The 24,447-nt window shown below is 39.5% G+C and overlaps 1 protein-coding gene across 1 annotated transcript; it reads right to left on the reverse strand.

The window, feature by feature from the left end:
- Positions 1 to 1,996: 1,996 nt before the first annotated feature.
- Positions 1,997 to 23,450, reverse strand: VBP1 (VHL binding protein 1). Its single transcript, XM_032757832.2, is given in 7 exon segments — positions 1,997 to 3,062; positions 5,450 to 5,588; positions 13,265 to 13,363; positions 14,430 to 14,496; positions 19,514 to 19,638; positions 23,257 to 23,393; positions 23,396 to 23,450. Coding segments are annotated over 7 exon segments (693 nt in total). The 3' UTR covers positions 1,997 to 2,991.
- Between the last annotated feature and the right edge of the window lie 997 nt (positions 23,451 to 24,447).

The raw sequence follows: 24,447 nt of genomic DNA on the forward strand, positions 1-24,447 counted from the left end.
CCTGCAGTGAGCTGAGATCGCGCCACTGCACTCCAGCCTGGGTGACAGAGCGAGACTCCGTCTCAAAAAAAAGAGGGTGGTCCCTTATGGCTTCTAAAGCCAAGGTAACTCCTGTGTCCTTTTGTGCAGTCTGTGGGGACTGCGAAGATAATTCCCATAGAACTCTGCCTAAAGCCACCCTCTGGCATGCTGTCCTTCAGAGCAAACTGGTAACAGAGGAGGCCTTTCCGTGTCATGGGAGTTTGTGTAGTTGAACCCAACACCAGCTGTGATGGGTGCTGCCCTAGCACTCAGGAGTGTCTTCAGAGGCAACCCCATCCCACATTGGCACCAAATTGTCATAGCCATGACTATCACAAGAGTATGGGATTAGAACCAATGAAGGCAAACCTTCAAAAAATGGTTTAAGATCTTTAAAGACATCACTGAAGTTTAAGGCTGTGAATAGCAAATATATAAAGGCAGAGCGTTCATTCATTAAAAAACGGACCTTAACATTTTCCCCAAACTTAGCTATTACTAAGTAAAGGAGCAAGGCATCATGGTATAGAGGGGTAAATTTTCCCAGAAGCAAGGAAATGTGGCTCTCATTCTGGCTGTGCACATAGCTGCTGTATGGCCTTGAATAAGGTGCTTCTCCCTACAGATGTCAGTGTCTTTATATTGAAAAGGATGGGTAGGGGGAGCAGGGGATGATGGAAAGCACAACTGAAGTACAGGAAAAACAGGAATTTAGAAAAATGTTACATTAATAACAGCTGGAAAAAAGAAAACACCAATCTGGGCTTTTAAGGTGAGAACAAAAACAATTGAGTTTTCAAAAAACCTATGCACAGAAAAAGAAACAGAATACATAGAAATATCAAGGTGGACTGTAAATAGAACATCTTTTTTTCCTGTTTTCTAAATTTTCTTAACTGAACATCTATTTTATAATGAAAAGCAGTTCAATTTAAGTTGCATTTCCAACACATTTCTCAGCATCAAGTTCTGTAGTCAATATTTTGCCCATATCCTCTCCTAGTATGCTATACTAATATTAAACTTCAAAATATGTCAAATCAGGATGGTTATGTTATTCTGAAAATGTAAACAACTCTAACAGAAATTATCTGGCAGAGGTAAGATTTAAATATCTTTCATTTAATTAACAGAGCCTAACACAGTTCCTGACACATAATGGGTGTTTTTAAATATCTGTTAAATAATTACCTTAATTTTTGGCCTGTAATTCATATCTCGAAAGAGTTTTGTTTCTTCATAGTCCTTGTAATTACCTAAAAATCCATATTTATACTTTCAAAGACAAAATGAAGATCTTCAGAGCAAACCATTCCTGTTCTAACATTAACAGGAACATTTCATACCAATATATACTTACCATACATATCTCAAGATGTTTACAAACCTCAAATTCTAAAATACGAGAATTTAAAATTATGAAAGAAAAATTCAATCAAGGAAATTTTGTTATCTTTTCAATGAACTTCTCAATTGTCTGCAGATCTGTATTCCTTCCACAAGGATTTTATGTTGTTTCTAGAAATATAAGTTGTTCTTGGAACATGCTAGTGTATGTACAAGTAAACTTTACAAATATGTGAAAAGACTCACGTTAACTTTAAAAAGGTGTTATTGTCTGAATCTTTGTGTCACCCCAAAATTGTTATGTTAAAATCTTAACCCCCAAGGTGATGGTATTAGGAGGTGGGGCCTTTCGGAGGTGAGTAGGTCATAAGGGCAGAGCCCTCATGATGAGATTAGGGCCATATTAAAGAGGCCCAAGGGAGCTCCTTGCCCCTTCTGCCACGTGAGGGCGCAGTGAAAAGGTGTCGTTTACGAACCAGGACACAGCCCTTACCAGACACCAAATCTGCCAGCACCTTGATCTTGGACTTCCCAGCCTCCAGAACTGGGAGAGATAAATTTCTGCTGTTTATAAGCCCCCCACTCTGTGGTATTCTGTTATAGCAGCCCAAACACAGTAAGACAAAGAGTAACATGAAAAAAGTGCTCTGCCATAGTTTTAGTATCACTGTTTTAATTTCATGAAATACAAGTACAAAACATTGTATAAGTATACTTTTTACTACACGGAGATGAACTAATACGTTTATGTTTTTATCAGAATCTGTATCACCCAGCACTGGTCAATGTACTAGTAGCTTTCCACAGGGATTTTTTTTACTATTCCTATAAGGTTTTATCATGAATAAAAAAGCTCACAACTCTTTTCAGCCATTGCAGATTTACATTTATCTTAACAATCCTGTTCTAGATACTTTGGAGAACTGTTAAGAACTACAAAATCACCTTAGGCAGAGTTTTGAATGAGTAATTTTATTTCACGTTGGCCAAGATCTCCCTTATGTTGGCATTGCAAAGACACTGCACTTATCTGAGGTTAGAAAAAATGTTGTCTTAATAGCCCTCTTAATGTGTAGCAAGGCAAATTACCATTTCCTAAAATGTCCAGAATATCATAGTAGACAGTTATTTGTTAAGCAGTAAGTCATGAAACCCCACTTATAGAAGACAATAGCAACAGAGGAGCACTAAGTCCTAAATATACCAAAGAAAAACAAGTTTACAAATATTCAAACTGTCCTCTCTACCTCTAAAATGGTTTAACCACATCAAGTGAGAGTAACATCAGCCAATTAGAAAGGGAAAAAGTAAACTGTGCTAGCGTCTGGCATTCAGCTTCCATAGCATGCCTCACAGTTTTCGGCCATTTCAGCTAAGAGTTTTCTTATGACAGGCAAAAATAATGATTAAAATACCATTAGCTTTGCTGAGAAATGTGAACAAAAAATCACAACGTCAAAAATATTTGAAACTAATTTTGTTTTTATAAATAAATAAAATGGTGTTTATCTTTTCTTAAAATTCTTGCTGTTAAAACATTCAAAGTTATGTCAACCTGTAAGGATAAAGGGGTATTTAAGATAACATGTTTGGAAAACTGAATCACATTTTTAATTGCCAGCATTATGCTTTGTTCTTGGTAGAGTCATCCTTGTTTCTTCTTTTTACATCCCAATTATAAACCCTGGCCATATCTGCAAGAATTGTCAAAGAAAATGCAAATGCAATTCTAAAGATAATGCATGCAATGACTAAGTATTCACTCCACTCACACAATGAATCATAGACACAGAAATGAAACATACACAAATACTGGTAACAAATAGTATTGTAAGACATCCTGCTATAATGTCAATTGCTAGGAAAATATTATAATTAAACTCTATCAAAACTAAGGACTCAAATCAATTGTTAACCCACTGTTTACTATGGTATTAGTCAACTATGATATAGTTAACGAATATGTACTAGACACTCTCGATAGTTTTAAAGACAGTCCCTCACCCAAGAAATCTGAAAGATCACTCAACCCATATCCTGCCATGTAATATTTATATTAGTACAATTATCAATAATTTTATCTCTTACCCTCCCTTTGGCTTAACAAGTTTATTAAGCATCTACTGTATTTCTGACTAGGCACTGTACAAAGCCCTGAATAAGACAGGTGAAGTCCTTTCCCTCGTGGAGCTTAGACTCCAGTAGAATCGTCAATGTAACAGAGACTGCCCACCCTAGCTCCCTCACTTGTCTGCACGCCTTCCTTTCCTACCTTTGCAGTACTAGCAATAACAAATGGCATTTAACTAAGCTTGCAGGACTCATCTTAGAGGATTTCCTCGCTTTTGGCTCCTGTACCCATCTAAGTCACTGGATCCTGTTTTTTCTCACACATTTAATATCTTTTCCTTTCCACAAGCACCACCCGTCCTAGGCCCTCATCATCTCGCAGCTGGATGAAGTTTCCACACTACCCGTCAGATGATGATGATCACTGCACTAGGCCCCAACAGGCCTGCCTTCCCTCAGCCAACCATAAACAACTGCCACATGCTGCACGCCGGAAAAGAAGAGAAAGTGCAGCTCCTACATTTGAAGAGCTCACGGTTTGGCAAGGTAAAACTAAGCAGTATGTGTCAAGCAAGGACACAGGAAATACCCTGAGGATCAGGAAATGTTCAGGAATGCTCTGATGCTTGAATTGAGATATTTAGGGTAAAAGGGTAAAAAAAGAGCACATCCTGTAAATATGGGAAAGTCATTCCAGTTAGGAGGAACAAAACGTAGAAATGCAAAGGGTGTGGCACAATTGGGGAGTGTGTACAATAACTGATTGGGGTTATCTGGAACCTGGAATGCACTGGGGAAAGGCAAGAAGAGGTCAGTGGCATGAGGTGAGACAGGCTGGGGGCACTTCACAACAGTGCCTATATGTATATCTTATAAGTAACAAGGAACCGTTGAAATATTGTAACCAGAGGAATAAAAATGAGTGACCTAGTAAATTCATACTAGAGATAGTGGGAAGGACAGATGGAATGAGAGAAACCTAAAAAGCTACTAGGTGCAGGTTTTGGAGTCCCAGAACGAGAACAGTAATGGGCAGAGAGATTTATGAGGGAAATTTGATGTGAATCTGGCAATTGATTTATTATTGGTAGTGAGGAAGACAGAAGTGTGAAAGGTGACTCCCGTGATTTTGTCTTGAGTGACTGTGACAGGAAGTAGGAGGAAAAGACAGGCCAGAGAAGAAAGGCAAAGAGCTTGCCTTCCCCCTTGACCAGAATACCCCACTCCCACCTCTTCTCTCGGCTGATCTTTAAATCCTATGCCGCCTTTAAAAAAGCAGCCTAACTTTTATCTTCTCAACAAAGCCTTCTGTGAACTAACTCCAGCCTACATCTTTCCCAAAGTTTAAATTGCCTTGGTGTTGCATATGTTAATTTACTTATAGTTTGCTATGAATTATCATTCAGCTGTTTTACATGTACAGTTCTAACAGAGAAAGGCACTGCCACTCTTTTCTAAAATTGATTTTCATGCCCCATATGGCTTAGCACAGTTGCAGGAACATAGGAGACCCTTAACAAATGCTTGTGAAATTAAACTATTTAACCAGTTACAAAGTTGTCTTGGGAAAATATTTGGAAGAAAAATACTTATTCACCTATGTGAATTTGCTGTTTCCACATCACATTTCAAAATCACTAATCTATCTACAAACTTATTTAAATCCTAGTTCCAAGTATCTTATTTATTATCTTATAAAATCTATAACCTTATATTATTAGCCTAATAAGGAAATTCTTCCCACTAAAGCAATGTAAGAAAGAATGTGGGAGGTTTTCTGCATTCGAATTTTTTTTTTAGTTCTAGGGTACATGTGCAGGATGTGCAGGTTTGTTACAAAGGTAAACGCGTGCCGTGGTGGTTTGCTGCACCTATCAACCCATCACCTAGGTATTAAGCCCAGCATGCATCAGCTATTTTTCCTAATGCTCTCCCTCTGCCCATGAAAGAATGTTTTTTTTAAAAAATCTTTCTCCTTTTTTCCCTTGCTTTTTGTTTTAAGAAAGGATACTGACTTCTGTGGTAGTAAATTGATCTCGAAGAAAGTCAAGGTCTTCCTCAAGGGAATCAAGATTCTTTGTGGCAGTCGATAAATTCTTTTCCAACAATGCCTGAGCTTCATCAATATCATATTCAAGCATTACATTAGCCTGAAGAGAGAAAGTCATGACAATTACTCAATATTTACACAGAGCTTTATAGGTTAGAGTAAGTGTGGGCAAACTACAGCCCTCAGGTCAAATCCAGCCGCTGCCTTTTGTTGTAAGTTAAGTTTCACTGGAGCCCAGCTATTCTCTACTCAGGCTTTCATACCACAATGGCAAAACTGAGTGGTTGAGACAGAGACCATGTGATCTACGAAACCAAAAATATTTACTATTTGACCTTTTACAGAAAGTTTGCTGACCCCTTGGTTAAAGAATATGTTTACATACATTGTATCATTTAATCCTCAACCCTGCTGAGGCCAAAGTTATCTTCTTCACAGTTAAAGAAATGAAGGCTCAGGTTTCCTTGGCTGGCATAGCTAGTGGGTAAATGGGAGAATCAGGATAAGAAATCAGTATGTTTAGATACAAAATCCTATCTTTCTACTATCTCCATCGTGAAACTAAATAGTGTTGTTTGTATCAATTTAAATGAATTCTGAACTTGAGATATGATATTAATTTAAAATTTTTCAAAGACATTTATTATCATCTATATTTGACCAGGTAAAAAAGACAGCTAGCTTTTACTTGTCCCTTCCTACTACTTCTAACAGATGTTAGGGATTAAGACAAGGTAATGTGTCTGTCATTCTGAAGATCTAGTGTTACTGCCAATATTCAGGGATGCATGTACCCTGGAATTGGGAAGCCATACCTTTTACAGCTTTGAACTCCCCCTATCACCTGACTTACCACTGGGCATTTCCTAAACCACTTTCCTCATCTCACAAATGCAATTTTAAAATTAATCAAAGGATTGTTGTAAGGATTAAACAAGACAACATGAAAGTATTTGGCACAAAGTAAATGCCAAATAAATACTTATTGACTGAATAACCCAATCCGTAATTAGAAAACTGTATTAAAATTCAGATAGGACAAAAATATTCAACATAAGCAAAGACTGAACATAAATAAAACAAGAATCCACAAAGAAAAAAAACCAAAGCAGGGGACCACAAAAATTTCTAAATCCTTCATTTCAACAAAATGTTCCTGAAATGTGACACATGCACATACTACACACACACACACACGCACGCACACACACGCACACACACGCACACACACTGGGTAAAATGACACACAAAATGAAATGAAAGGGTACGTTGTATACCTGGGAGAAATTGACCCAAAAGTCCTTTGAGCATCCAGGCAAAAAGAACACATCACTCATAAAGGAAAGAAATCAGTTTGCCATCACACTTTTTGACAGTGATGCTTTACAACAAAAGAAAATGGAGCACTGTATAAGATGCTCAAGGAAATAAAATGTGAGTTTAAGATATTATATCCAGCAAAACTGAATTTCAAGTACAAAGGTCACAGACAAGTTGTCAGCAACATGAGATAACTCAGGGAATATCATTCCCGTAAATCTTAAGGCAATCTACTTATCAGACGAATGAGTAACATACAGTCAAAATGACTGGGGGGACATCAACATAAAGACTATGATGTGCATTGAATACTTACACGAAGAACAAGAATAAATGAAAGACACGAGAGAGAGAGAGAAAAAGAGAGAGCAAACAGTATATAATGGCTCTGTGCTCCAACAATGTGGGAACAACCTTATAAAGAATGGGTAAGGACAGGAAGAACATATGCAAAAATGTCAGTGGTAACAGTGTTGGGTGGTGTTATTCTAGGAATGCTTTGTGTGTGAATAGTAATGTTGTCTAGCTCAATTCCATCACCCTTGGTATTTCTGAAAACCAGGATTCTTGATATAGAAGAAACGGGGGCTGGGCGTGGTGGCTCACACCTGTAATCCCAGCACTTGGCACGCTGAGATGAGTGGATCACTTGAGGTCAGGAGTTCAAGGCCAGCCTGGCCAACATGGCGAAACTCCGTCTTTACTAAAAATACAAAAATTAGCTGGGCGTGGTGGTGCGTGCCTGTAGTCCCAGCTACTAAGGAGGCTGAGGGAGGAGAATCGCTTGAACCCAGGAGGTGGAAGTTGCAGTGACCCAAGATCATGTCACTGTGCTCCAGCCTGGGCAACAGAGCAAGACTCCGTCTCAAAAAAAAAAAAAAAAAAAAACAGAGGAATAACTAAAGTGAAAACTCTGTTGTCCTGAATTTGAATTGGAGGTAACAGTATGAAATCATGAAGTACACACATACTAACCTGCACCTTTGTACACAAGTTTATGCAGGTTAGCTATATCCTACTGGTTCTATTTCTCTGGTTGAACCCTGATAACAGATTCGTTCACTTACACTTTGCTTTATGCAGTTTTCTGATTTTTTTGTTTATACTTAATATTATATACATATAGAAAAGTATTCATATCATAAATATGTAGCTTGATGTATTTTCACAAACTTAACACACTCGTGGAACCAGCATCCAGATCAAGGACAGGTTATCACCAACACCCCAAAGCTTCCTTGTGAACACTTCCAGTTACCACCAGCACCCCCACCCCAAAGGTAACCATTAACCTGACTTAGAGCATAGTTTTGCCTGTATTACAACTTTACATAAACAGAATGACACAGTATATGTGCTCTTTTGTGACTGACTTCTATAGTAGGCAAGAATTATGGCTCCCATAACAGCTGTCTCATTCTAATCTCTGGAATCTGTGACTCTGATGAGATATTTACATCATTTGTCAGATTTGACCTTAATATACAGACTGCCTAGGTAGGCCTAATCTAGTTATATGAGCCCTTAAGAGCAGAGAACTTTTTCTGGCTGGCAGCAGAATGAGAAGTTTGAAAGATCTGAAGTGTAAGAAAGACTAGTCATATCACTGCTTTGAAAATAGAAAGGACTTCTAGAAGCTGAGACTGACTCCTGGACAACAGGCAGCAAGGAAACAGGGACCTCAACCACAGAGAACTGGATTTTGCCAATAACATGAATAAGGCTGAAATCTAATTCTCCCCCAGAGCTGCTAGTAAGGAGTACAGCCCTGTTGACAATTTAATTCTGGCTTTGTGGGACCCTGAACAGAAGACCCAGCCAAGCCCATCTGGATTTCTGACCTATACAGCTAGGAGATAATGGATATTGTTTTAAGCCTCTGAGTTTGTGGTAATTTGCTATGCAGTTTCTTTCACTCAACCTTGTTTGTGAAAATCACCCTTGCAGTGCTGGCGTGTAGCAGCAGTTCATTCCTCCTCTGTACTGTATAGTATTCCACAGTCTGAACACATCATGATTTACTCATCCATTCAACTGTGATGAACATTTGGGTTGTTTCCAGGTTTTGGTTACTACAGAGTTGATATGAACATTCTTATACCTTTCTTTTAGTTAATATTTATACATTTCTTATATATAGCAAAAGGCAGAAAGAGATCGAGACAGGCATGGAACTGCTATGGCGTAGGCAATGCATATGTTCTGCTTTAACAGATACTGCCAGTTTCCCCAGTGGCTGTGTCCATTTACACCTTCACCAACAGTAAATCAGTGTTCTCACTATTCCATGTCCTACCATCACTTAGTATCACCCTACCATTCCGGTGGGTACACAGTGAGACCACATTGTGCTTTTAATTTGCATTTCCCTGTTTACTAATGAAGTGGGACAACTTTTCATATGTTTATTGGCCATTGGGAGGCCCTCTTTTTGGAAGTCACACACCCATTATCCTGAGGAGTTGCTTATCTGTCCATGTTATCCTTAACAAAAAAGTTTTCTAAAAAATTTAAGTATATAAATATTAGGAAAAAGAAAATGTTTGCAGATTTGGTGAAAGGAGTATATTGTTAAGATAAAATTATAAATATCTGATAAAGTCGATTACATTAAAATTTAAAACTTCTAAGAGGTACCACAAAAGACAAGTGACAGATAAGAAAAAGTATCTACAATATTGAGAGAAGACTCTGCATCCGAAATACATAACATGTAAAGAAGACCTAAATGTCTATCAAAAAAAAAAAGAATCCAACAGAAAAATGGAGCAACAACATAATCAGGAAGGCAAACAGAAGAGGAAATACAAATGAGCATTTTGTCATACAAAAACCTGTAAGATGATACTATTTTCACCTATAAAACTAGCAAAAATCTAAAAATGTGAGCGAGATTGTTAATAAAAGGGTATTTTTATATACTGTTGGAGAAAATGAAAATTGGTAGTCTTTTCTGGAGAGCAATTTGATAGTATCCATCAACATGTTAAATGTGCATACTCTCAGACACAACAATTCCGTTTCAAAGCAGCATACAAAAATATGCCTTTGTATACAAGTCTATACGTGCAAAAATATTTACTACAGCACCGCTCACTGTACAAGAAATTTTAAAACAATCTAAACACCCCTTGACTTGGGAATATTATCACATAGCCCTACCACAGAATAGTAAGCCAATAAAACGAAGGAGGCAAACTCTGTGTCTACTCACAAATAAAGACATCTGTGCTGAACAATATACAATATATATCCCATTTTTGTAAAAACAATTAACAAAATTCCCAATATTTAGGTACATACAGATGTACAGACATGATTAAAAGTGGGTGCATCTGGGGATGGAGCAGTAGCCTGCTGCTTTCTATTTGCTCTTTTAACCATTAGCATGTATGAACTCTGATGAAAAACCAACAAAAATGTCATTCACCCAAGAAAAATTTTTACTGAGCACTTATTATGTGTCAGGGAACTGGTAAATACACCAGTCAATAACATATCAGGGAGTGCTAAGTACTTCGAAGGAAAACAATATAAGATAAACAGTACAAGTGAAACCAAGGAATGCTGACAGACAAATCATAGCAGGTCCCTAGGGGAGCTAACAATTGGAACTGAGAACTCAAAGGATTGAGTGTGAACAATACAGAAGTAGAAATGTGCGGCCACACTGGCAGGTTCCAGGAACAGTTAGGGGGCCACCATGGCTACAGCAAAGCGAGCAAAAGAATGAGCACAAATGAGTGCTGAGAGGGAGTAGTGCTGTCTTGTGGAAAGGACACCTCTGTATTCCACCCTTGGTGACAGGGGAACCAGTGGAGTCTTGAGCAGAAAAGTGGAATGATCTGACATGTTTTAAAAGCATTACTCTGGCAGCTTAAGCAGAGGAAAGAGCTAGAATAAAGTTTCTGAGGCAGGGCCATTCCCAGCATGCTCTAAGTCTGGCAAGAAGTCCAAGTGTGGCCAAGCAAGGAAGTAAGTGAAGAACAGAAAGACTGGACACAGTGGCTCATACCTGTTATCCCAGCACTTTGGGAGGCCAAGGTGGGCAGATCACCTGAGGCCAGGAGTTCGAGATCAACCTGGCCAAAATGGCAAAATGCCGTCTCTACCAAAAAATTTAGCTGGGCATGGTGGCATGTGCCTGTGATCCCAGCTACTCAGGAAGGTGAGGCACAAGAATCGCTTGAGCCTGGGAGACAGAGGTTGCAGTGAGCTGAGATCACAACACTGTACTCCAGCCTGGGCGACAGAGTGAGACTCTGTCTCAAAAAAAAAAAAAAAAAGAGAAGTACCAGAGAGTACCAGATGTATAGGAACTTGTCAGCCACTCAAAGAACTTGGACTTTTCCTCGGAATGTGATAAGAAACCATTCAAAGATTTTGGGCAGAACAATGGAATGACCTGATTGAGATTTCAAAGCATTAATCTGACCACTGTGCTAGAAAGGCTTTAGGAATTCCAGCAAAGGCAGAAGCAAGACAGTGAATTAGGGTATTATTATTGGTTAAAGGGTGTCCCCAAAAAAGATACATTTAAGTTTTAACTCCTTATATTCGCGAATGTGACCTTATGTGGAAGTAAGGTATTATGGATGGAATTCTGTCTCCCCAACAAAAAATAAGTTGGACTCCTAACCCCCAGTAGCTCAGAATGTGACTTTATTTGGAGATAGGGTCTTTCAAAAGGAGAAATTTGGACACATGCATGCATACATGTGAAGATGAAGGCGGAGATCACAGTGATGCTTCTACACATCAATATGCCAAAGACTGTCCGCGAACACCAAAGCTAAGAGAGAAGGCTAGAACAGATTTTCCCTCACAGTTCTCAGAAGGAATCGACCCTGATTCTGGGGCTCATCACAGACTTCTGGCCTCCAGAACTGTGAGACAGTCCATTTCAGTTGTTAAAGCCACCCAGTTTGTGGTAATTTTATTATCGCACCCCTAAAAACTAATACAGACATTATTCCCACGGTCCTGGCAAGAGACAAAGGTGGCCTGGACCATGGTAATAGCAGTAAGGATGTGAGAGATAGTTGGCTTCTTGATCTATTCAGAAGGAACCAGTGGGGTTTGCTGAAGGACTGGTTGAGAGATATAAAATAAAGAAGAGTCAAAGAAGACTCAAAGATTTTTGTTCTGAGCAACCAGGCAAAATATTCTGCCATTTACTGAGATGGAGAAGATTGTGGGAAGTGCCAGTCTATGAGTGGTGAAATGAGGATTTAAACATTCAAGAGGAATAAAAGAAGAAAAACATGAAAAGAGCAAGAAGAGCTCAGCAAAGAAAATGAAGAGAAAGACAAACAGAAGAACAGTTATGAAAGACAGAGTAAAAGCAACAAAACAGAATAACTACAAGGGAAAACACAAAGTCATGGGGAAGCAGCCAGAGGAAATCATGCAGAATGAAACACATCGAATAACTGAATACAGAGAACATGATAGGTACTGAAAACAGATAAAGGAGATCGAACATATGCATAAAAGAAATGGGGCAAAAGTCACATTCAAGTACACAACAGAAATTATCTTTCCTGAAATAGAGTAACACTTGAATTTGTGAATCAAAAGGTCATGCAATTTCTACAAAAAAACTGAATACAGTAAAATCATTCAATCCTTAGACACTCAGGTGTAGTTGCTATGCTTCAAAGTTATTTTTTAAAAAGCCTTAGTGATAAATACTGAATCCCTCCTTTTAAATACAGAACTAAGTGTAGGAATTATGATCGTATAGTGAAATATAAATGTTGTACAAACTTTGAGCAAACCTCCTTGGGCTAATCTAGAGTGCCTCTCCAGAGTGATCCTACAGGACAGGTGCTAGGGGAAATCATCCCAGTAGGACAGCTGGTAGAAGTACACTCGGCTTGCTACTTTGTATGAGAACTCGCCTGAGGTAACAAGATCCATGGACAGGTAGCTGGGTAGTCAGAGGACTGAGAAGTGCAAGATAGGTAAATCACAGACAAGCTCAATGAAATCATCTAAAACTGAAATACATGGTTTTAAAAAATAAACTCTAACTTCAAGCTTTTTGCAATACTCTTTTTCCCCTTAAATTTAAAGGGATCTTTCTAGAATTATTAAACTCTTATGGGAAGAAGCGTTTATCCAAAGTTCAGCAGTACCTTCTATTTTACTTCTATTGCTCTTCCTCCATTATATTTAAGAGAGATAAAGCATTAACTGGAAGAGAAGCGGGGTTTGTTTGATCAGTTTTATCTTGATTGGCAGAGACTTCAGTATGTTTTTGCTGCGATCTTCATCGCACTTCTGATTCTAGTCAGTTTCTAATATGAACCACTTGAACTCTGTCCCTTTGTCCCTTCCACAATCAAAGGGAGATGAACACTTTATACATCTCGAGCAATACTATTAAAATACTAGCAAATACTAGCAAATATATTTACAAATATATCAGCTGTGGCTAGAACATTTACTTACCCCCAACCACAGACACACTTTATCGGTAGGAGGAACTGAAGCTTTGCAATACAGGTTATCTGCCAGCAAGAATCTGGTCTCCATTGAGTTGGTGGACTCCTTCAAAACAAAAAAAAAAATGACAGTACCATAAACAGGCCAGTTTGATACCAAGGTTATAAAGGAGAGACTGCACAGTTGAACCTAGGACATTTAAAACAGTACCATCATGCAGGCTAACTGTAGTGGTAAAAGAAATGAATGCTAGACCCAGGTGGCTGGGTATGGACTCTGGCTCAGCTACTCACTAGCTGTACAAATCTGGCATCTCACTTAACTTCTGTATCTCAGGTTCTTCATCCGTAAAATGAGGATTATAACAGTCCCTACACCTATGAAGTCAGTGGTAAGCACTGAGCATACACATACACACACACCCCCCCGAGTGCCTGACATACAGAGAAAGCATTATTATAAGAATTAGCCATTCTTCTATTATTTCATTGGTGCTTCATGCCCAATCAGTTGCTGAAGTCTTACAAAGGTCACCACATATTAAAATGTACTAGAAATAGTTATTCTACCAGTCAAGCAAAATCATAAGCATACACACAATCTTTTAAATACAATATGCTTACGAGATTTAATCTTTACAACCCATTTTTATTTAATGGATACTGGATTAAGACTTAGAAGACTCTCAAATTTAGTTCTGCCAGTAACTAACTACATAGACAATGGTCAAGTATAACCTCTCCTCAACTATGAAATGAGAACCTGAAACAGATGATCTCTAAGATTCTTTCCAGCTCTATAAATCTTGGACTAATTCCTTATTCTTAGAGAGAAAGACAACAACAAAGAAAAAACCCTAGATGCTGCTAGCACAGAATAAGACATTTTCTTTGTACACCTACAACAATTTCAAATTGCATTTAAGTTTCACAAGCACTAAAGATAAGCAAAGCAATCCAAGTGTGGGCCCTAGAATTAAACTCGACTTTTGGGGGAAGGCCACAAAGCCACATTTGCTACAGAAGCACATCATAACATTACTGTATGAGCTTAAGAAGGCAGACTGGATTCCACAGCACAGATCAAATATCAGTGACCAAAGAGTCAAAGAAGACGAGTTTCTGCTGACATATCCTAGTTTGCTCATATTTACAAACAAAAATGCACTTACTTTTTTCTTCTGCATGTATTTTAGAATTTCCAAAGTCTGTTTAATTTCAGGAATCTGACCTTTTAGCCTGTGAACAAGAAAAAGACTAACTTAGTATTTTGCAAGCAAAAATAAATAACAGGACATGGTCTTACTAACTTTGCATTTTCTACTAATGTGTTCTTGAGGGCTATTTATAGATATAAAATACTTAAGATATTTTTAGATATGAGATGAAATATTTAAGATATATTTATAAAAATAAAATATTTAATGAAATATTTACCTAAAGAAAATATATTTAATAAAATATTCATAAAATATTTAAAGTATAAATACTTAATAAAAATATTTAAGATATACTAGCGAATGTTTATGGAATGCCTATTCCATGAAGACAAAGCTCTGTTCTATTAGGTCAAATACCCCATTGTTATTTAATATTTCTAGAGTAGACTATATTCCAGAGGTGATTCATAGGTTCTGCACTTGATTAGAATGACATTTTAAATAGATTAATTTTAAAACTAATTTTAAAAATAACATGGATTCAAAAGTTACATTCTAAAATAGAAGACACCAATCCCCTATCCAGTGATGCACATAGCAGCTACTCCTGGTGTGTGCATTCGGTATACACACATGTACATCACAGTCAGCTAAATGCCAGGCAAAGCACAGTGACACCTTCTCAGTATGTGCACTTGTCACACTGTGAAAAATGTACACCATCATCTGAATGCCAAACACACCACATTATGATACAGTATAATTTAGTGATTCTAAGCTTTGGGTATTTCTTCCTTAACTTTTATGTTGATAAATGCTCTTGTTTTCAAATGAGGTAACAATTGTTCTTAAAATTATAAATGGATCACTGATTTAAACACAAGAAATTAAGTTCTAGGGTCTCTGTCAAATGTAATTTCTAGCAAAACAGACTAAGGATATAAAAACAAAGCTCTGGTTCTTTCGAGGTAAATGTACTAAATATTATTAGAGACCAAAATGTAAACAAAATTTAAACACAACAATGAAAACGAACATACTCCTTATGTTGTATGTGTATCACATATGAACATATCATACAAAAATAAGCACACTCGCGCAATCTATGGCATCCAGATTGAATTGTAGTGAAAAAATGAATGCTAAGTATTTCTAGATTATTCACTGGACTGTATTATCAAATGATAAACATAAGGAGTATGTTCAGATCAAGATTTTTTGGTCATGTAATGATGTTGCCCAGGCTGGAGTGCAATGGCGTGATCTCGGCTCACCACAACCTCCGCCTTCTGGGTTCAAGCGATTCTCCTGCCTCAGCTTCCCGAGTAGCTGGGATTACAAGCATGCACCACCACGCCCAGCTGATTTTGTATTTTTAGTAGAGATGGGGTTTCTCCATGTTGATCAGGCTGGTCTTGAACTCCCGACCTCAGGTGATCCACCCGCCTCTGCCTCCCAAAGTGCTGGGATTACAGGCATGAGCCACCGCGCCCGGCTGGGGTTTGCGTTTTAAATTCAATCAAGATCCTAAGATTTGTTCATTCATTTTCACTGCTGTGTACTATTCCATTACAAATATAACACAACTTCTTTATCTACTCTTCTGTCAAAGGGCACTTCTGCCAGCTCCAGGTCATTGTTACTGTAACAACAATGGAAACCTCCAGGTCCTAGGAGGGGCTAAAGCAGTGAAAGGGGAGACAGCAACTTAGAAGGAAAGTGAATCAAGCCTTCAAAAGAGGAATAAAGCTAAAAGAAAATGTTCTAGCTATGTTCCTTTTCTCCCTCTGAACTGCCCCCAGGGAGTCACATTACCTACCTCATCACTGCTACAGGGCAAAAAAATGGCAGAATTGGCTAGTGGCAGGGGGAGGGCCAAGTTGGGAAGCTGAGAATTACAAGTACTAGTCCCCAGCAGCCCACCTCTCCCGACTCCCTTTCCCTCCTGTGATGATAATGAAGACAGCAGAAATGGAAAGAATCCCCCAGAGGTGGAATTACCTGATGGGGGAGAAGTATGTATCTGATGGCTATGCCCTTAGACTGGGATACCAGCAGCATTCCTCCCACCCCTACCCACCAGGAGTGACTTAAATTACCCCCACCTCCACATACATTACTGGCCAAAGTAGCTGATATCCCTGAGGGAATCTAAGCTGACAGGGAAAAGACATTATAATTTGATCAGTATAATAAATAAAGACAATAAATTCAACAACCTCTACCATATGAAACAAAATTAACAAATACCAAAAGATAAAACTATACATTAAATACTTAAAGATACCACAAAGAGAAAAGAAAGCATACTGGTAATATGAAGAAGAACCAACCAGAACTACTAGGTATAAAAATCGTAACAGCTGAAACAAAGAACTCATGGCTATCCATCTAATTGCCAAAAGATAAATGACAAAGACATTTATCTTCCACACAGGTGGAAGAATTGCTTGAACCCAGGAGGTCAAGGCTGCAGTAAGCTGTGATCACACCACTGCACTCTGGCCTGGGCAACAGAGAGAAAGCCTGTCTCAAAAAAATAACCAGCCCACTATTAAAATAGGTAAAACTCAAGAAAATTTTCCTAACTCACTATCTCCAATTCTACCATTCTCTTTTAAAACACTAGACAAACACTGTTCTCATCCAGAATACCAACATTCACTGATGTTTCCTAAGTGCTTCGAATTTTTACCCCTTCTCCCCACATTTAGGCCTAGACCGTATGTTAAGCCAGAGTGAGTATCCTGCTATATACCACAGTTGTAGTGTTACCAATATAACTTTTTGTTTGTTTGTTTTTGTCTATCAATCATTAATTTACTAGTTAGAAGAGCAATGTAAGTTTGATACACAAATTTCCCCCTCTCCCAGGACTTGGTCCCAAGGCCCATTTTCTTTTCCTTTTTTTTTTTTTTTCCTTTCTTGAGACAGGGTATCATCACTCTGTTGCCCAGGCTGGAGTGCAGTGGCACACTCACAGCTGACTGCAGCCTCAACCTCCCTGGCTTAAGCCATACTCTCACCTCAGCTTCCCTAGTAGCTGGAACTACAGGTATGCACCACCACACCTAGCTAATTTTTGTAGATATAGGGTTTTGCCACATTGCCCACACTGGTCTTGAACTCCTGGGCTCAAGCGATCCGCCCACCTCGGCCTCCCAAAGTGTTGGGATTACAGGCATGAACCACTGCACCCCGCCCCAAGGCACATTTTCTTCTCTATCTGTAACCTCCCTGTAGGTGATCTCAAATGCAATGGCTTTATTTTTCTTTTTCAAATAAACTTTTACTATCACAAAACCAGTACATGTACATTGTAAAAAAATTAAGAAAACAGATAAGCAAAAACAAGAAAAATGCCATATTCTAACTACCCAGAGATTACCACTGTTAATATGTCTTTAGTGTGGATTTCTCCAGATATTCCTGTGCATATATACATTTTTTTCCAAAACGAGAGCATACTGTTCTTAATGTTTTCTATCTTGCTTCTGTCCATTAACACTCTCCATCTTTCCATGTCAATGACTTTTCATCTCATCTAATACTCAGTACATATTCAACTTTGTACAACTGTCACCAAAATCAAATGAGAAAATGTATCTACAAACTTCTGTACCTTTGCATAAATGGTGCCTTATGCCCAGACTGCCCCTTCCTCACTTTAGTCTGCCTCCAAACTCACAACTAATCTTTGAAATTCTATACAGCTATCTGTTCCTCTTAGAAGCTTCCTCTGAACCTCCTTGGCCCCTCCAGGTTAATGACGTGCTTTGGTACAAAGTAATGAGTTACCATCCCCTGTACCTCTACTGTTCTACTTTGTGTGCTAATTTTATTTATATACCTATAATTTCCCCCAAACTGTGTCCCTGGTTTTTTGTGTGGTTTGTTTGCTTTTTAGACTGGGTCTCGCACTTTTGCCGAGGCTGGAGTACAGGGGCATGATCACATCTCACTGCAGCCTCAACGTCCTGGGTTCACGCGACCCTCCCACCTCAGCCTCTAGAGTAGCTGTGACCACAGGTGCATGCCACCATACCCAGCTAATTATTACTATTATTATTTTTGAGATGGAGTCTCACTCTGTTGCCCAGGTTGGAGTGCGGTGGCACAATCTCAACTCACTACAACCTCCGCCTCCCAGGCTCAAGCAATTCTCCCGACTCAGCCTCCCGAGTAGCTGGGATTACAAGCACGTGCCGCCACATCTGGCCAATTTATTTGTATTTTAGCAGAGACGGGGTTTCACCATGTTGCCCAGGGTGGTTTCAAACTCCTGAGCTCAGGCAATCCGCCCACCTCAGCCTCCCAAAGTGCTGGGATTACAGGTGCGAGCCGCCGGGCCCGGCCTGATTATTTTTTAATTATTTGTAGAGACGGGGTCTCCCTATGTTGCCCAGGCTAGTCTTGAACTCCTGGACTCAAGTGATCCTCCCACCTCAGCCTCCCAAAGTGCTGGAATTACAGGTTTGGGCCACCATGCCCAGTCCTGTGTCCTTGTTGAAAGCAGATACTGGATGTTATTTCACCCAAAACAGTACGTGGCATCTAGCTGGCATTCCATAAATATTTATCTTACAGAAGAATGCTGGCACATGCACAAAACAGAGATCTGTAAATATTTATTACAATGAGTTGACTTTATAAGCTATATAAAATAATGTAGGGAAATAAAGAGTTGAGAGTAAGGATACCTTTTTTCCTATGCCTATTAGTTATGAAATCTTGGGATTTCATAACTAATTAAGTCTTATGCCCAGACTCTGTGGGTCTCTAATCTCCCTTGCAAAATTAGAAGGAAGAAGTAGACATATAAGACGTTATGATTTTGAAAGCTTTGGAATACAGTCCTTAACAACCATTCTATTAAGGTTTCAAAACCACATTTAGACTGGCAATACCAAGTGTTGGCAAGGATACGGAACAACTGGAACTCTTCTACATTGCTGGTGGAAATTTCATATGGTACAGCCACCTTGGAGGACTGAACACTTGACATCTGAATATTTTATTATATGTAAGTTATATCTCAATTTTTTAAAAGTTCAAGCCATATAAGATTTTCAAAACTTAGAAATTTTTACACTTACCTTCTTTTCTTTTGAGCAAGGTTGAGTTCCATAAACTTATACTTCTGGTACTGTTCATCCAGCTTCTTTAATACAGTATCTGCAGTCTCATTCCCAGGCTGTTTCATGAAGGAATCTACATCTTCCTTTAATATCAAAAATAATACTTTACAAATTTTAAAATTCATGCCACTCAGATTTTTTGACTGCTTTGTTTTTAAAACATAAAAGAAAAAAAAGCTTTTTCTCCAAAGGTTTGTTTTTAACTAAAAGTACAGGTTAAGCATCCTTATCTAAAATGCTTGGGACCAGAATTGTTTTGGATTTTAGATTTTTTTTTTTTTTGGAATATTTACATTATACCAGTTAAGCATCCCCAATCCAAAAATCCAAAGTCCAAAATGCTCCAATGAGCATTTCCTTTGAGCATTATATTGCTGTTCAAAAAGTTTTGGATTTTAGAGCATTCTGGATTTCAGATTTTCAGATTTAGGATGCTCAACCTGTAGTTATAAAAAGTTAGAGACAATTTCAGTCGGTACATATATATTATATAGCTAATTTATTCTCTCACTTTCCTCTTCATTTTTTATTCAAAAATGGGAAAAGAAGAATGATCTTGCCCACCACTTTATGCATTTCCCATGCATCCCTAGTAGTAAATATGAAAATATTAACAATCAAATACATTGCCTATTCATGCATCCTATTCACAAAATGATTTTACAGGTTGTATGTCAAGATTATCAATTTTATTACTTATTTTTAATTCAACAAGTTTTGCCATAGAAATCATACTAAATATGGTTACTGGGTTCCCAAGGCAATCCACAAATGCTTCCTTCAGTATCAAATAACTGAAACAAAGTAAACCTAAAAGGCAAACAGAATAATCTCCTGTAACAGGAATAACTGATCAAAAGAAAAGCAGTAAAACTGATGTTAAAATATTTTTTATACCACATGCTGATCCTTGAAGAAAGGCTAGTTAATTAGATAAGGATCAGAAACAAGATGAAAATATATGGAAACTTAAAAGAGATGCTACAAGAGCCGTCTAGTACTTTACAGAACTCTAGTTCTTTATTATAAGTAACTTCAATTATCTTATAGCTTCTAAGATCTTCACATCATTATTCTTATCCATATTTACTAGCTACCAGAGAATATCTTAGCTGAAACAAGGAAGAAAAAGGAAGAGAAACACAGCAAGGGAGTGAACTATGAAGCCATCAAACTAGACAGTAAAGGAAATTGAAAAGGTGAGGCTGAGAGTTAATGGCTGAGTTCTGTATGTAAAAGAGAGATGCCATCTTCCTAGAAGGGTCACTGCAGGGAAGAGAAAGAAGTGTAAGTTTCTGGCACATGATACATGTTACTAGGTGCTGGAGTTTAGCAAGAATTAACTACAGCAGCATAGGCTGTGGTTAAGAGACAGGAAGTGCCTGGTTTGAATCCCGGCTTCGCCACTCATTAGATGAGTTGACCTTAGGGAAGTTATTTAACCTCTCTTTGCCTCAATTTCCTCATCATCTGTACAAGTACCTTTTCGTCACCAGGGATTAAATGAGTTAGCATATGTGAAACGCTTATAAGAGTACGTGACACCTATCTATAGCATAATGTGCCATAGGGACACAAAGTGCCAGGGATTTTGTTTTGGGGTAGAGGTCAGAGAAAACTACAGGGAGATGATATCTGAACTAGATGTGGAAAGATGAAGAGGTCATGAAATGGACAATGGTGAGACAACAATTCAAGCAGAGAAAGAAAACAAATTACTACCTCAGTGGGGTTGGGGAATGGACTGGGTCTGACTTCTAACCACTATGGTATATTGCTTCCTATCATCATGAACATTAATACCTATTCGACGCCTACCACACTGCAATACTGCAAGCATGTTCTCTGGTTCCCATAACAACTCTCTAAGTATTGTCATCCCTATTTCAGTTAAAGAAACTCAGGCTCAAAGTGGTAAAATAATATGCTTAAGGTTAAGCAGCAACTGGGAAGCAGAGCCAGGATTCAAACCCTGGTCTATTTAGAAGCCAATAATCTTTCTACAACACCATGTCACTTCAATTATTAATAGTTTGGAAACAGAAACAGTTATATAAAATTTGGGTTGCTTATTACATTATGTCGGTAGAAATTTTAAGGTCTAGAAAAAAATAACCACGACACCGTAGGGAAAAAGCATTTCAAGACATTATAAAGCCCTCAGATAAAGTGTCTCCTCCCGAGTTAGATTTCAGACGCCATCTATAGCTGAGCACTATGAATGTAACATTTAAGGCACTATGGAAATTCAATTAGACACTTAGTTTGAGCTTATACTACGTGTCAGGCACTATGCTATGACCAGGAGAAGTGGGGCGATTCATGAGAACTACCTCATCTCCTCCCAGTAGCAGAGCATGAGGGGTAAGCTGCCGGTGTGGACCTCCACGGATTGCCCAAGTTCAAATCCTGGATACCTCACTTACATCCTGTGTGGCCTGGGGCAAGTTACTCAAGGGCCCCGTATCTCGGTTTTATCATCTAAAAAACGGGCATAACAGTAGCTACCACCTCGAGTTTTGTAAAATCATTAAGAAAGTGCCTGGCACTCAACAAATTTTATTCCTTGTTATGATTCGATAATAGATCAATGTAGAGAAATAAATGACACAGCTCATAAAAACACAAAATAACCAATTACGAAATTCAATCAGCAAATGCGAATATACAATATCAATTCAATCAGCAAATGCGAATATACAATATCAAGTGTGGTATAAAGAAATGAGTCTTTAGAAGGATATAAGACGTGGTTAGTAAAAAAGGCAGAGGTAAGGTAAGGTACAAACCAAAAGATTGAGAAACTTCCATGAAGATTTTATAGTAGCTAAGTGAGGACAGACAGATGACCTGGCCTGGAGGGCCAGTCAGATGTTTTCTCTCATTAGTCAAATAGTTTTCAACTACCATTTCTAAATTAAATACATAAAATGACATTTTTAAAAAGCCACCCAGAACAGGCAGCGCCCTCCAGAACGGCCTGTGGAGCGACCCGATCCCCTCTAGGACACTAGCGAACCTGAGACCTAGCGCCATCACAAGGGTTCAGCCTCCCCTCTCAACAATTCATTCTCCACTAAGTTGTTAGAATGATGTAGTTAAAACGAAAGGCCTTCTGATGACAGCCCGTTGCCTACTGGAAAAACCTCAATTCCTTAGCAAGACACAGAAGGATTTTACACTCTCACCCTATCATCCTACTTTCCCATCGGTCTTTTCTTCCATTTCCCCAGAGGCAACATTCCCGAGACCACTGCATTCCTTCAACAGACAAAGTGATATTCCCCGTTTTCACATCTTAGCACTGGCTGTTCTGCCTATTCATCGTACTGTCTCTCCAGCATCCATGCTGAGTCGAGAGCTCCTCACCACCTCCCCTTTTCCAACCAGCAGGGGGGCGAAAACCGGCGGCAGCCCGGAGGTCCCTCAGGCCGCCCTGCCCTGCCACCCGCCGCCCCTCGCCCCTCGCCCCGGCCCCGCACCCCGTTCTCTTCTAGGGCCTTCTCGAGCAACGTTTCTTCCGGGCGGGCCCCCAGCAGAGCTCAATCTGTCCAGGTGCGAGGGGTGAGAGCAGACCGAGCGCCCCCTCCCTGAACACTTAGCTCAGCTCCTTCCAACAGTCGAGGCCTGGGTGGGAGCCGGGAAGAAAGGGGCAGTCCAAGGCCTCAAGCCAAGATGCCAGGGAACAGCGTGCCTCTTACCACAAACACGGCCTCAGGAATCCCCAGGTGGAGCCGCCGCCCATTCCCTGTGGCCATTTCTCCTTTGCCACAACTGTCCTTAACGGCCGCCATCTTGGGGATGCGAGCGCGCGACTGCCTTCCGGGCCGCCGACCCCGGGATTCCGTGATTGGCTTGTTGGCACTTGCAGGCCCGCCTCTCCATGCACACTCATTGGTGCGCAGGGAGGGTCCCCCACAAGCCCCCGTTCTCCTTTGGCCGAAAGTAGCCCAACCTGTAGGTGCTGATTGGCTGCGCTCAGGTAAGTGACAAGCGTGGAAGGGCCGCGGAAGAGAAGCTGGAGCGACAGGAAAAATCCATACGTCCTCCTGGGAAAAGGGGTCTTGAGAGTGAGCGGTGCTAAAGCCCTAGGAATAGGGACCTAGCCTGACCCCGCCCCGACCCTAGAACTGGCAGCAGCCTTCACGATGGCCTCTGGAGCGACCCAATCCCCCTCTCGGATGCTAGCGAACCTGGGACCTAGCGCCATCACGAGAGTTCAGCCTCTGTGCCTTTCTGGTCTCACCATCCCAGGGAGCTTCCTGCGCCTTGAAGGGAACTTACTTTGTGTCTGTTTCAGAGTGGTCACTGGCCTCATTCTAATAAATACCCTGCCTGTCGCACCAGCCTTTCCTGAAAGCCAGCTTTGATCAGAATGTCTTCTCTCCAGCTCAAACGTTTCCAAAACTCCATAGTCTACATACAAAATCCTAAGAACTCCACCTAGGCTTCTAGGCCCATGGACTTACCCAATGTCATCCTACACTACAACCCTTTAAAAGCACATGTGTCATACAGAACCAAGTAATTATTCTTCGGGCTCTTTTCTGTCCTTTATTTCACTGGAGTGTTTCCCAGTGAGGCAGTGCTTCATCTACTTGCACAAATTCTACCATAAGCCTAAGAATTATGCAATGGAAAGTAAGTCTCTCTTCTCAGAGGCAATCACTGTTACCGGTTTATCTCCACAGATAATGTACGATCAAGCATATAGACATAGATATGTCTTTATATATAATATGAGGAAGAAATTGGCATCATCATATTGTGAATGAGGAAACTAAAGCTCAGTGAACCTATACAGCTCCTCCAAAATCTTACAACTACCTAGTAGTGAAGCCGGAATTCCAAACTAGTTCTCCAGTGGCTTCTATGCGATTTGGCTTGGGAGG

Source organism: Hylobates moloch, unplaced genomic scaffold (genome assembly GCF_009828535.3).
Source record: "Hylobates moloch isolate HMO894 unplaced genomic scaffold, HMol_V3 SCAFFOLD_7, whole genome shotgun sequence".
Taxonomy (NCBI): domain Eukaryota; kingdom Metazoa; phylum Chordata; class Mammalia; order Primates; family Hylobatidae; genus Hylobates; species Hylobates moloch.